Source organism: Lactuca sativa, chromosome 5 (assembly GCF_002870075.4).
Source record: "Lactuca sativa cultivar Salinas chromosome 5, Lsat_Salinas_v11, whole genome shotgun sequence".
Lineage (NCBI taxonomy): Eukaryota > Viridiplantae > Streptophyta > Magnoliopsida > Asterales > Asteraceae > Lactuca > Lactuca sativa.
The window spans coordinates 107,758,335-107,769,743 of NC_056627.2; the positions used below are offsets into that span (position 1 = coordinate 107,758,335).

At 30.8% G+C, this 11,409-nt stretch overlaps 2 protein-coding genes across 2 annotated transcripts; both read left to right on the top strand.

Moving 5' to 3' along the window:
- Positions 1-1,787: 1,787 nt before the first annotated feature.
- LOC111911747 (uncharacterized) lies at positions 1,788-5,023 on the top strand. The gene is made up of 2 exons (XM_023907494.1): positions 1,788-1,945; positions 4,327-5,023. Exons 1-2 carry the CDS (start codon positions 1,788-1,790, stop codon positions 5,021-5,023), a joined length of 855 nt encoding a protein of 284 aa, XP_023763262.1.
- A 1,230-nt stretch (positions 5,024-6,253) lies between these two features.
- LOC111911754 (ras-related protein RABH1e) lies at positions 6,254-11,409 on the top strand. The gene is made up of 6 exons (XM_023907499.3): positions 6,254-6,605; positions 8,084-8,154; positions 8,761-8,849; positions 9,555-9,666; positions 9,808-9,898; positions 11,161-11,409. Exons 1-6 carry the CDS (start codon positions 6,489-6,491, stop codon positions 11,302-11,304), a joined length of 624 nt encoding a protein of 207 aa, XP_023763267.2. The 5' UTR covers positions 6,254-6,488; the 3' UTR covers positions 11,305-11,409.

The following is an 11,409-nucleotide window of genomic DNA, read 5'->3' on the forward strand; positions in this document are numbered from 1 at the left end:
GATTTAGTACTTGATAAATAAACTTTGGCAGCAACGGATTTCGTGCCAATTCCTTAGGAATAAATGAATGAAGGATAGTTGGTTCTTAGGGTAAAACCTTAAGAAGATAATGGGGATGGGTAATTGGGTTGATTGTTTGCTGATTAAATATAATGATTATATTATTGTGGGTTGAAAACCCTATATGCTCACCAGGCTCCTAAGCCTGACCCACTCAGTTTTCTTTTCATTACAGGTAATGGCACAAGGGTATAAGTTGGTGGACTTGACGAGAGATTTTGGATTATAGATTAGTAGTTAAATAACTATTGTAAGGTCTATTTTATATTGTTTATGCTTTTGGTCTGTAACGAACATGACATCCTGAGTTTTTATTATTTAATGAAAATACATTCTTTTCGAGAAATGTTTTGATAAATGGTTATCATATTTTATTTTGGGAACAAATTCCGCAACCGTTTTCTTTAAACGATCACTCTGATTTATAAAACAAAGCATAAACAAATCGGTCTTTTCTGGCCGTGAAATTGGGAATGTCACAGTGTATAATCGTAGCCTGTAGTTATAATCAGAGTTTCCTGGATGGAAAGTGGGAGTTTGTGTATAGATCTATACGGGGTGACCCCCCACGCCTTAGCTGCTCGCTACTGCTAGACTAGGCCATTATAGGGCGACAACATCCTTAGCAAGACCGGCATTTGGAAAAATACCAAGACGGGCGACCTAGTTATTATCATGCATGGTTATAACGGCTCATATAAGTATTCGATACCAAAAGATTAACCTTTTGAAGATAAATTCTTTAATTATGTCAATGTAAAACGACTTATCTAGCGATACAAAAATCTAAACGATGTATTAAAACAGAAAATATCAGATTTTCTGGGGAGATTATTCATATATACTTATCATTTATTCAAAATACAATGAACCTAAACTACACTCATACAAGTTTTTAACTATTAAATTCACACATGCATTTATACTTGATTTTCACATCATTCGTTTTGACATGTTACGGAAAATATCGAATTTTCTAGGTTTTTATGAAAGATACAAAGGCTTTTACTCAAATATACTTATGAACTCACCAACATTATATATGTTGACCGTTTTCAAAATAACTTGTATTCTCAGGTAATCGTTAAGCTGGAAGATATGCAAGTGTGTTTGGTTTTGTTTATGTAGCACCACTTATCGTACTTCGAACAATTAGAATTTATGTATTTTAACAATGTACTTGATGTGAACAATAATGATTGTATTATGTAATGTTGGTGATGAATGTGTTATGTTTCATGTATATTCATTTTGATGATTATTCAATTGTTAGTCACACGAGCCCCCAGACGTTTCTGCCGTCTGGTTCGGGGGTGTGACAGGTTGGTATCAGAGCAATGTTTATAGTGAACTAGCATATCTAACAATACATGATATGCAACTATAAACACAATGGAACTAAATAACTCTGAACAAAACAAAAATTTCACACTTATGTGGGTATATTAGGATAATAACCTAACAATACCGAATAAAAGCTTCTGGAGGAAATTGAACACTATGATTAAACCTGGGGCAGTATGTAGTTATATTAGGGATAAATATAGTCTGATCAACTATATTTATTTAGAATATGACCAACATGTGTTCGGGAGTAATCATAGCGGGAAATGAATCCAAAAGCCTACCCCACTCTCCAATAACTCTAGGGATACAAACACAAATAATTAAAAATACTATGAGAGTAATTAAAATATGACTTATATATGCACTCTTGTGTAGTCCGTATGGCTGGTTTCCACCACCCTGGAGAATCCTACTTTCCCAATCAGGGAAATAACGGATGGCTAGAGGAATCCGACGAGGACCCTGAAGAGGAACCTAAAGAGGAGCCTGAAGAGGACCTTGAGGAAGAGGAAGAAGAATGTAACATCCGGTTTTCCAGGTATATTGTTCTAATTATTTAATTTAAGGATTTTGGAGGGACTCTACGAGTTGGTGCCTCAACTCGTCGAGTAGGGTCGCGAGAATTATGAGCTCTGATACCAATTGTAGTGTCCCAAATTATGATGACATGTGCGGAATAGTAAAGATCAAGTGAATCAATCAATCATTAAGAACACTAAGAGTAAATAAAATCATTATAAACTCCATTAGAATAATAAGATTACAAGTGGATATTGTTATTTCTCTCACTAAACTAATCTCTCTAAAATGGGCCTTACATAAATGTGAGCCACTCACTTCCTATTTATAGGAAATACTAAACCCATTACACATCAGAAGAGGGTAAGCCACATCCACGGAAAACTTTGCACCCTAACAAAGCCAAGAGGCCATAAAGTTTAGAGCTTTATACCTCCAGAAGGTGTTAGATGAAAAACCAAGTCTGGATCTACAAGCTCCAACCTTCCCAACACTTTTCCAATGGATTCCTTCTTCTTTAATATGAACCAAAACACACAAGAATCACTCTAAGAGCTCAAGAACCTCACAAGTTGGCTAGTGTTTCAAAATTATGCTTTGGGACAATGGAGGCTGGTGATGAGGGATGTCTCAAGGACTTAAGGTATTTTAAATAGGGTCCAAACCTTAAAAGTTAGGGTTTGGGATCTGCATGAGTACGCTGTGTGTACCACTTGAGTACGACATACGTACTCAAAAGAATTAAAGAACCCCACCAACTTTAATGAAATACGTTGAACTTACTTAAGGAGTACGCCCCGCGTAAGAACCAAAATATAAACTTTTTAATAAATTAAGCCAAACATAAAAATACCTGAAACACGAGTGTTACATTAATTACTTACAAGTCCGGTTACGAGGATTCAAATACCCTCAAATGTCCGGAACGAATAAAAAAATACAATTATTGTTATTATATATAATAATAATAATAATAATAATATAAAAATTGGGCCCAAAAAAACTCAACCATATGCAGCTGCCCGCATTGCCTCCTCAACGATCGCATATTAATTAGTTCTAATAATATTTAAAAATACTCATAGAATTGGAATGTTAATCTTTCCATTTCGCACATTTACAACTTTGGTGGTTATTAGGGATAATTTAATAAAATTCGACTATTTTTTTATAAAGAACTAGGTTACAATTCATGGAAATCACGGGTAAAAGATTAAAATTTTTTATTAAATTAATAAGATTTAAATTCTATTTAACAATGAAAAGTCATGGAAATCTTGATCTATTGTTCTTCAATTTCTACAAAGTATTTGTGAGAGACTTTGTGAAAATCAAATATGAAATATCTTGCGATGCATGTCCTGATTTATTGGAATTGCTATTAACAAATTTGTTAGAGATACAATTGTTTTTAATTTTACTCAATTGGTATGGATTCAAATTATAGTTTACTTTTAAACTTGGAAAAAATAAATGAAATATAGCATTACCAGTTTACTAAACCTCTGGATGAGTAAAAATTTGCATCACATTGATCATGAATAAACTCGGGTTTAAATAGACTATATGGTGCATTGAATTTTTCTTTTACAGGATTTACTATGGCATTAAACTTTCAATTTAGAAGTTTTCCATATTGTTTTTGGGCTTTAAGTTTAATTTGTGAAATAAATCAAATTTTATATATTTCATAATGAAGCCGCTATGAAATTTCATTTTTATGTGAAATATATGGTCGATATATATATATATATATATATATATATATATATATATATATATATATATATATATATATATATATATATATATATATATATATATATATATATATATATGAATTTAATTATTTACATAATCATCAAAAATGATTTTATATTATTCTAAAAACATGTATAGTAGTTAGTTTCCCAGAAATACAAAAGGTTCTTAATCATCATTTACTATTTAATTCCTATTTTAAATAATATACATTAAAAAAAATTAAAAAAAAAAGACGTTTTCAAATAAATATTATAATAAAATTTACTTTATATATGTTTTTATCATAAAAGTTAATTTGACAGCTTCAAAAGACTTCAATTTTTAATTTTTATTTTCACTGGGTAAAATCATTCATCATTTTGACTTTGACTGCTATCTATTTTGCTAATCAAAAGATCATACTACCATATCACTTAACCCTATTCTCCTTTTGTTGTCGATGTGTTTGAGAATAGATACCCCCATCAAACCACCTACTATAACCCCATTCTTTATAACTTATCCCGAAAAAGACCATATTGCCCTTTTCCTCTATTTTTACACCAAATCTATTTTTACACCTAGTCTTCCATATTGTAATCTTTATTTTTTTCCATCACAAATACATCTAATTAATAAAAAGATTGCAATGTGAAGTGAAAGTAATATGTTTGATTTAAATCAGGAACCAGAGATGCACAATACATTTTCGTTTCAACAACCTTCAACATTTTATTCAAATTCACTTATGAGTGAAATTCCAAATGAATTTCATCCATACGTTACAAACATCGAAGATGTGGAGGGAGATGGAAATTGTGGATTTCGGGCAATAGCCGTCTCCCTTGGGTATAGTCAAAATAATTGGCATCAAATCCGCTCAGAATTACACAACGAATTATTAGAAAATTGGGGGCGATATGCAATGATTTTTCAGGATGATATAAACAGCGTACATCACTCGTTGAGTTTCACTGGATTAGGTTCTGCACAAAGTGAATATTGGTTGATTATGCCGGATACTAGATTCCTCATTGCTAATAAGTATGGTGTAATCGTCTATTTTTTAGACAAACAAGGTTCGTCAACATGTTTTCCGCTTTGGCATGGCCCGCAAGACATCTCACATCATAGATCTATTGTTATCGTCTTTGTTTATAATGGTCATTACGTAAAAGTTGATTTACAAGAATCACATCCAATGCCTACAATTTTGTCACTTTGGCGTCACTACAGATCAAAATGTGCCGCTGGATGGGAAATATTATATAATGCTCGACTTAATGCATATATTACACCGAATGCACCATGTAATAATTGTAATATTCATGTAATTGATGTCCCTGATAATTAATAAAATTAAAATATGACCGTGTTTGACAAAACAGTAGTAATTGAAAATGATAATTTTATTTGTTATAGTTGTGAGAAAATATCATATTATATTTTTTATTGTTCGTTTAATTGTTTGTAATCGTTATTTTTTATTGTTCGAAACGTAGATAAACTTGAATTTAAACCGAAAAGTTTATAAAAAACCATGTAATTTAAAAAAAAATAACGTAAGAAAATGTTAACCACCTTGAATTATACCAACAAATATATAAAAATAAACTCCACCGCGGACGTTATTTTTTCAGTTAATGTCCCTGATAATTAATAAAATTAAAATATGACAGTGTTTGACAAAATGGTGGTAAATGAAAATGCTAATTTTATTTATTATAGTTGTGAAAAAAATATCATATTTTGTTTTTTATTGTTCGTTTAATTGTTAATGATCGTTATTTTTTATTGTTTGAAACGTAAACAAACTTGAATTTGAGCCGAAAAGTTTATAAAAAAACCATGTAATTCAAAAAAAATAACGAAAGAAAATTTTAATCACTTTGAATTATACCGAAATTATATGAAATCTATACAAACTCTCTATTAAAATAAAGAACAAATAAAATTGTTATGAAATAATAATAATAATAATAATAATAATAATAATAATAATAATAAATTGTTAAAAGAAAAGAAAAAATAAGTTAATGTTTTTATATGAAATAAAGACTAAAAGTGTAATATTCATAAACCATTAGGGAGCAAAACTGAAAATCAACCCAAAGCACAAGGACCATTTCTGTATTTTACTCAAAACAAATACACTATCATTACTTAAATAGTTTTTTTATTTGAATTTACTACTAATGGTAATGGTATGTGATGGTTTAAAAACTTATTTATCAATTTGAATTTTGTTAAATTGAAAGGGAGGAAAACAAAAATAAAGACATAAGTGAAGGACTAATAATGTATTTTACAGTTCTAATATTTCTTTGTAGGTTATCGTATTGACTTTAGCTTTATAGAAGTGCGATTAACAACATAGAGAAATGGATGCAGATTATTATAAAGATTGAATGACAAAACAGTAATTTAACTTAGAGAAGAATTGGGTGGAGGACATGACACGTGTAACTAAGGATTCTTAAATATTAAGAAGAGAGATAAGTAAAAAAAAACCCTATATTTTTATCATTTTCTCAATTAAAATTTCTATAAGATTAAATTTCCATTAGTAACATTAACCTAAACCAAACTGAAAAGTGCGAACCTGTTAAGTTATCATTCTTTTCAAAAGCTTGGACCTTGCGGTGTCATGCGTTGTTGGTGGTTTCATCTCGTACTCGCATATATAACCCAATTCAATATTACATCCGCTCTTTTCTTCGTCTTCTTTCCCGAATTTTCAGTATTTTCTCTGCATTTTACCAAAATTACAAACACAGATTCAGATCTGATCATCGGGAGAAATTTGAATACAGCTAAAAATGGCGGGGGTGTCAGCTCTTGCCAAATACAAATTGGTATTTTTGGGAGATCAATCCGTCGGCAAAACCAGCATCATCACCAGATTCATGTATGACAAATTCGATACCACATATCAGGTTAAACTCGTCGGCTTCTATTTCTGATTTGATCATTTTTATTTGTTGTAATCCTATATAAATATAGGTTTCGTAGGAGATTGATATTTGACCAGGGTATTTGTATGCTAAGCTCTAATTGATATAATAATGCCGGAATCATGTTTATGAATCTTATTGTTTGTAGTATTTTGATCATAAAATAAGGCTGAGACGTGAGCTTTGACATTGGATAGGAGACGCTAATATCAGTAGGGTATAACCTGTTCTTCTCGTTCTCGAAAGTTGTCTATATGACTATATGTGGGTTTTTTAACTGTGAAGATGAATTCATAAAGCATTTTTACCCTCTGTAAGCTATTATCAGAAATTCAAGGTCTTGGGAGGCTTGGAGAGCTTCATTAATTGAAGGATAAAAGGTAGATGGAGAAGAATTGATTTACTGTTACAGTAGGGTGTTGTAGATAACTAATTGACTTAAGAAAGTTAGAAGGCTAGTCCCTGAAACTTTTATGAAACACCATTTGAGACTGTAGTCTAATTGCTTAATAGTTCCTCATTGCATCTTCAGCATATACCATGTGCATCAGCAATAACTTATAATTCTTCAAGAAAAACTAGCCTCCTTTTGGCTATCTATCGTACTTGAAGAGTATAAAAGAGGAAGGGGGGAGGGGGGGGGGGGGGGGGGGGGGGGGGTTGAATAGTTGTTGGCATAATTTCAGACTCTTAACACAGCTGAACAAGTCATGTTGTATGTAAAGGGTAAAAGGATAGAAATAAGACACAAAGACCTATTGTGGTTAGGACCTCTTTATCCTACATCCAATCCTTGAGAAATCCCAAGGTTTTGAATCCATTAAAAGAGTACTCTTTATGATAAAGACAACCACTACAACAATTTGATGGCAATCATTTGAAGAACACTGATCCAATGATCAATGTACAAGTATATGAAGCACAATGTACACTACAAATTTGTGAATCTCAAGTTGAAGCTGAAATGATCAATTGTAGATGAGAAGAGCTTAAATGAATTAGAGATTGCTCAATAAATTTGTGGTTCAAAAAGCTTTAGTAGTATGTATTATGTGCATCTTTCTTTTTGCTCATAAATTGCATAAAGTTGTTTCTTGGCTATCTTTCATCTTTATTTGCTACCTTAGGCTCGCCAAAATATTATTCAAAATGGAATCAAAGAGATCTAATTCAAATCAATATATAAATTAAACATGATTGATGCAAAACATGATCATGGCTGTGAAGTCTCTCCTATACCCTTTTGATCCTTTGTTTGTGTTCCTATATCCTTTCTTTTTGTTTCATCTTGCATGGATAAAACTTGATTATCAATGAAAAGGTGTAATGTTTTTAAGCATTTGATTATTATTTTGACTGTCTTTTATTCTCATTTCTATTTTAGGCATAACTTCAATTTCATTAGCTGTTTATTATAGATTAATGTTTAAAAGTTGGTTGTTCTTTTGCATAAATATCAGGCTACAATTGGCATTGATTTCTTGTCAAAAACAATGTACCTTGAAGATAGAACAGTTCGGTTACAGCTTTGGTATGTTTCCATGTTAGTTATGGTTTCTTTTTCTCTTTCCCAATTGGCTCTTTGATGAAGTAATATATTAACAGGCTAAATGCAAGAAATGGCAATTTATTTATATATATTATATCACCCTGCTATCATTTATTTCTCTTATAACATTGTCTTTTCAAATCTTTTTCTTACTAAGTCATTTTACTTTGGAAAATCTACCTAATTATAGCAGTGTACTTCAAATTTTTATCTTATTAGGACATTATACTTTGAAAAATTAAACCCAATTCAAAATATAAGTGTAAATTGCACTTTTTGTCACTGCTATTTCAACTTTTTTTGGATATGGTCGAAAAGGGTATCTTTTTTACTATTTTTTGTTCATAACACTTTTAGTCGACGGGACATATGCCCTTAAGCCCATGTAAAATGACCAATTTGCCCCCATTTTAACGCCCATTTCTAAACGACGTCGACATCTAACTCAGGGGCTACAAGTGTGATGAACCAGTGAATTAGTAACAAATAAGGAAAAAGGATTCCAAAAAAAATTGATACAACAGAGGGACCAAAAGTGTAATTTGCTCAAGATATTATTTTCATAACCTTTAATGGCTAACATGTCAGGGATACTGCTGGGCAAGAGAGATTTAGGAGTTTGATTCCAAGCTATATAAGAGATTCATCAGTTGCAGTAATCGTCTATGATGTTGCCAGTATGTTGCACACAACTTATCACATTTTTTTTTAATCCTTTTGTTGATATATCCTTTCTGAAAATGGTTTCACTTTACCCCCTCAACTTTCAAAAGTTAAGCTATTTACCTTGTACCTTGGACTCGACAATGTATGGAATAAAGAAATGAAGGAAAAAATTTGTAAAAAATCTGGAAAGCTTTCCCTAACTTTATATGTTAAGTCGTTCTTTTTGCATTAAGTCAATTGGAGACACTGATATATAGCTTACCAGATTAAGGTAGTGCTTGTTTTTGACTTGATGCATAAAAAAGTTAGTGGTTGAGTTCAGCTATATATACTTAATGCTAACAAAATGTCTTAATGGGTTAAGTTAGGAAATGAATGTCCTTAACGTTAAGTCATGATTTCATATTTAGTTTTCCTAAATTGGCCTTATTTTCCTCGATCAAAATTATGAGTAATGGAGTATATTTTTATGCTTATATATATACCGAGTTATTCACTATTATTATATGAGTAAATATTAGTAATTGTTTGAGTTGAACTTTATTCAATTTAAGTTACTAATCATGTTATTTTTAAAACTGAAAAATATTATTAAATAAATGAAATGGTCATTTGGGTAAAATAGTAATTTGTGTTAATGAAACCCAGGGGGTTCAGAGATTGTGTTATAGTTTGTTGTAAGAAATAGAAATTTGTTGTTTGTTACTCTCTTTCAGATCGGCAGTCGTTCTTGAACACTGCAAAATGGATAGAAGAGGTACGCACTGAACGAGGCACCGAGGTCATTATAGTCCTTGTTGGCAACAAAACCGATCTTGTTGACAAAAGGTCACATTTTATCATTAACTCTTGATTAACTCAAGCAAATATTAAAAAAAAAAAAAAAGGGAATTATTTCATATTGAATGAAGTTGGTGTGATTAATGGAAAAGCTAGTTTTATTTTTATGTTGTGATTGTGATGACACAGGCAGGTTTCAATTGAGGAAGGAGATGCCAAAGCTCGTGAGCTTGGAGTAATGTTTATAGAAACCAGTGCCAAAGCCGGATTTAACATCAAGGTGCATACACTTTAAAACTTGTTTTTATTATATCTATATATCTATCTATCTATCAATCTATCTATCTATCTATCTATCTGTTTGGGTTAGGTTATGTTGAGAATCACAAGTATTGTGTGAATGTAGGAACAATTACGGATCGAAATAATCAATGATTCTGATGAGAATCATAATTAGTTATCATAACTTAAGAAGGTTCTAAATACTCAAGAATCAATTAGAATCATTGATTTTTTCATGCTCTTACACTCTCACAATAATTATCATAGCTTGAATTTGAATTTTTTATTCATTAACTCCAACACATTAATGTGAAACTTTTCAATTACTTCTTATTCCTTTTTAGTAACAAAATAATAATGAATTATAAAAATCCATCTATTTGATCTTATATCTTACAAAAAATTTCATTCAAAGTTTGGTTAAAGAAACATATTTGTCTTTTACCATATTAATTTGAATTAAAAAAATTGTAATTTATAAAAGATGCAATGGTATTGAAATAATAAAGACCTACATATCTTTCAGGTCCCATTTTGTGTAACAAACAGAACAATAGACATAATTGTAATTTTTTAAATTTGAGATCAGGACTTGCTCTCGATCACTCTTATGTACAAAAGACGTAAATGCCCCCCCTCATCCTCATCTTTTGATGTTTGCTTTTGGGTTGGAATCTTTTTGAAAGCATAAATTGTATTTCGTTTATTATCTTAAATAAAAGGTGTATAGTTTTTGTTTGTTTCTTTTGGGCATTTGTCCCATTCAATTTTTTTGGAATTAATGTCAGTTTTGTAAATATATAGAAAATAAAAGGACCATTTGGTGGACATTTGTCCCATTCAGTTTTTTTGGACTTAATCTTCATTCTGTAAATATATAGAAAATGAAAGTACCTTTTAGTCATAAATTTAAATAAAAATGACAGGTAACTATTTGTTGCACTTATATTTATGTATTGCTAATATAACATACTCATAGTGCTAAAGCCAAGAGATAGCAATGTATTTTTATTTATTTCTATTACAAGTTACAACATTCTACTTTCATTTCTTCCTATCACAGCATCCTACCCAATTATAGCATTTTACTTTCAATCCTATAATTGGGTATTGGTAATGCTATAATAGGAAGAAATGATAATAAACAAATGAATGAAAGTAGATTGCTATTTCTCCCTCCCTGATCATATATATATATATATATATATATATATATATATATATATATATAATACATGAAAATTCCTTCAAAATTGGCAGCCTTTATTTCGGAAGATTGCTGCAGCCTTACCAGGAATGGATAATCTTTCATCCACAAAACAGGAGGATATGGTCGATGTCAATTTGAAATCTTCCAATAATGCGTCCCATTCCGATCAGCAAGGTGGAGGCTGTGCGTGCTAGATCCCCACTGCAAATTACGTTTATAGCCCCCCTGTATTTGCTCAAACACATGAAATATTTTTCCAAGCCAAAAATGCTTTTTAATTCTAATGCTTTAGCAGTCAA

What these genes read in the sequence shown, in the direction of transcription:
- LOC111911747 (XM_023907494.1), top strand. Translation starts at nt 1,788, where the DNA reads ATGGCTGGTTTCCACCACCCTGGAGAATCCTACTTTCCCAATCAGGGA. An exon ending in TGTAACATCCGGTTTTCCAG is followed by an intron (nt 1,946 to 4,326) that starts GTATATTGTTCT and finishes TGCAATGTGAAG; the next exon opens with TGAAAGTAATATGTTTGATT.
- LOC111911754 (XM_023907499.3), top strand. Translation starts at nt 6,489, where the DNA reads ATGGCGGGGGTGTCAGCTCTTGCCAAATACAAATTGGTATTTTTGGGA. An exon ending in AATTCGATACCACATATCAG is followed by an intron (nt 6,606 to 8,083) that starts GTTAAACTCGTC and finishes CATAAATATCAG; the next exon opens with GCTACAATTGGCATTGATTT. An exon ending in AATCGTCTATGATGTTGCCA is followed by an intron (nt 8,850 to 9,554) that starts GTATGTTGCACA and finishes ACTCTCTTTCAG; the next exon opens with ATCGGCAGTCGTTCTTGAAC.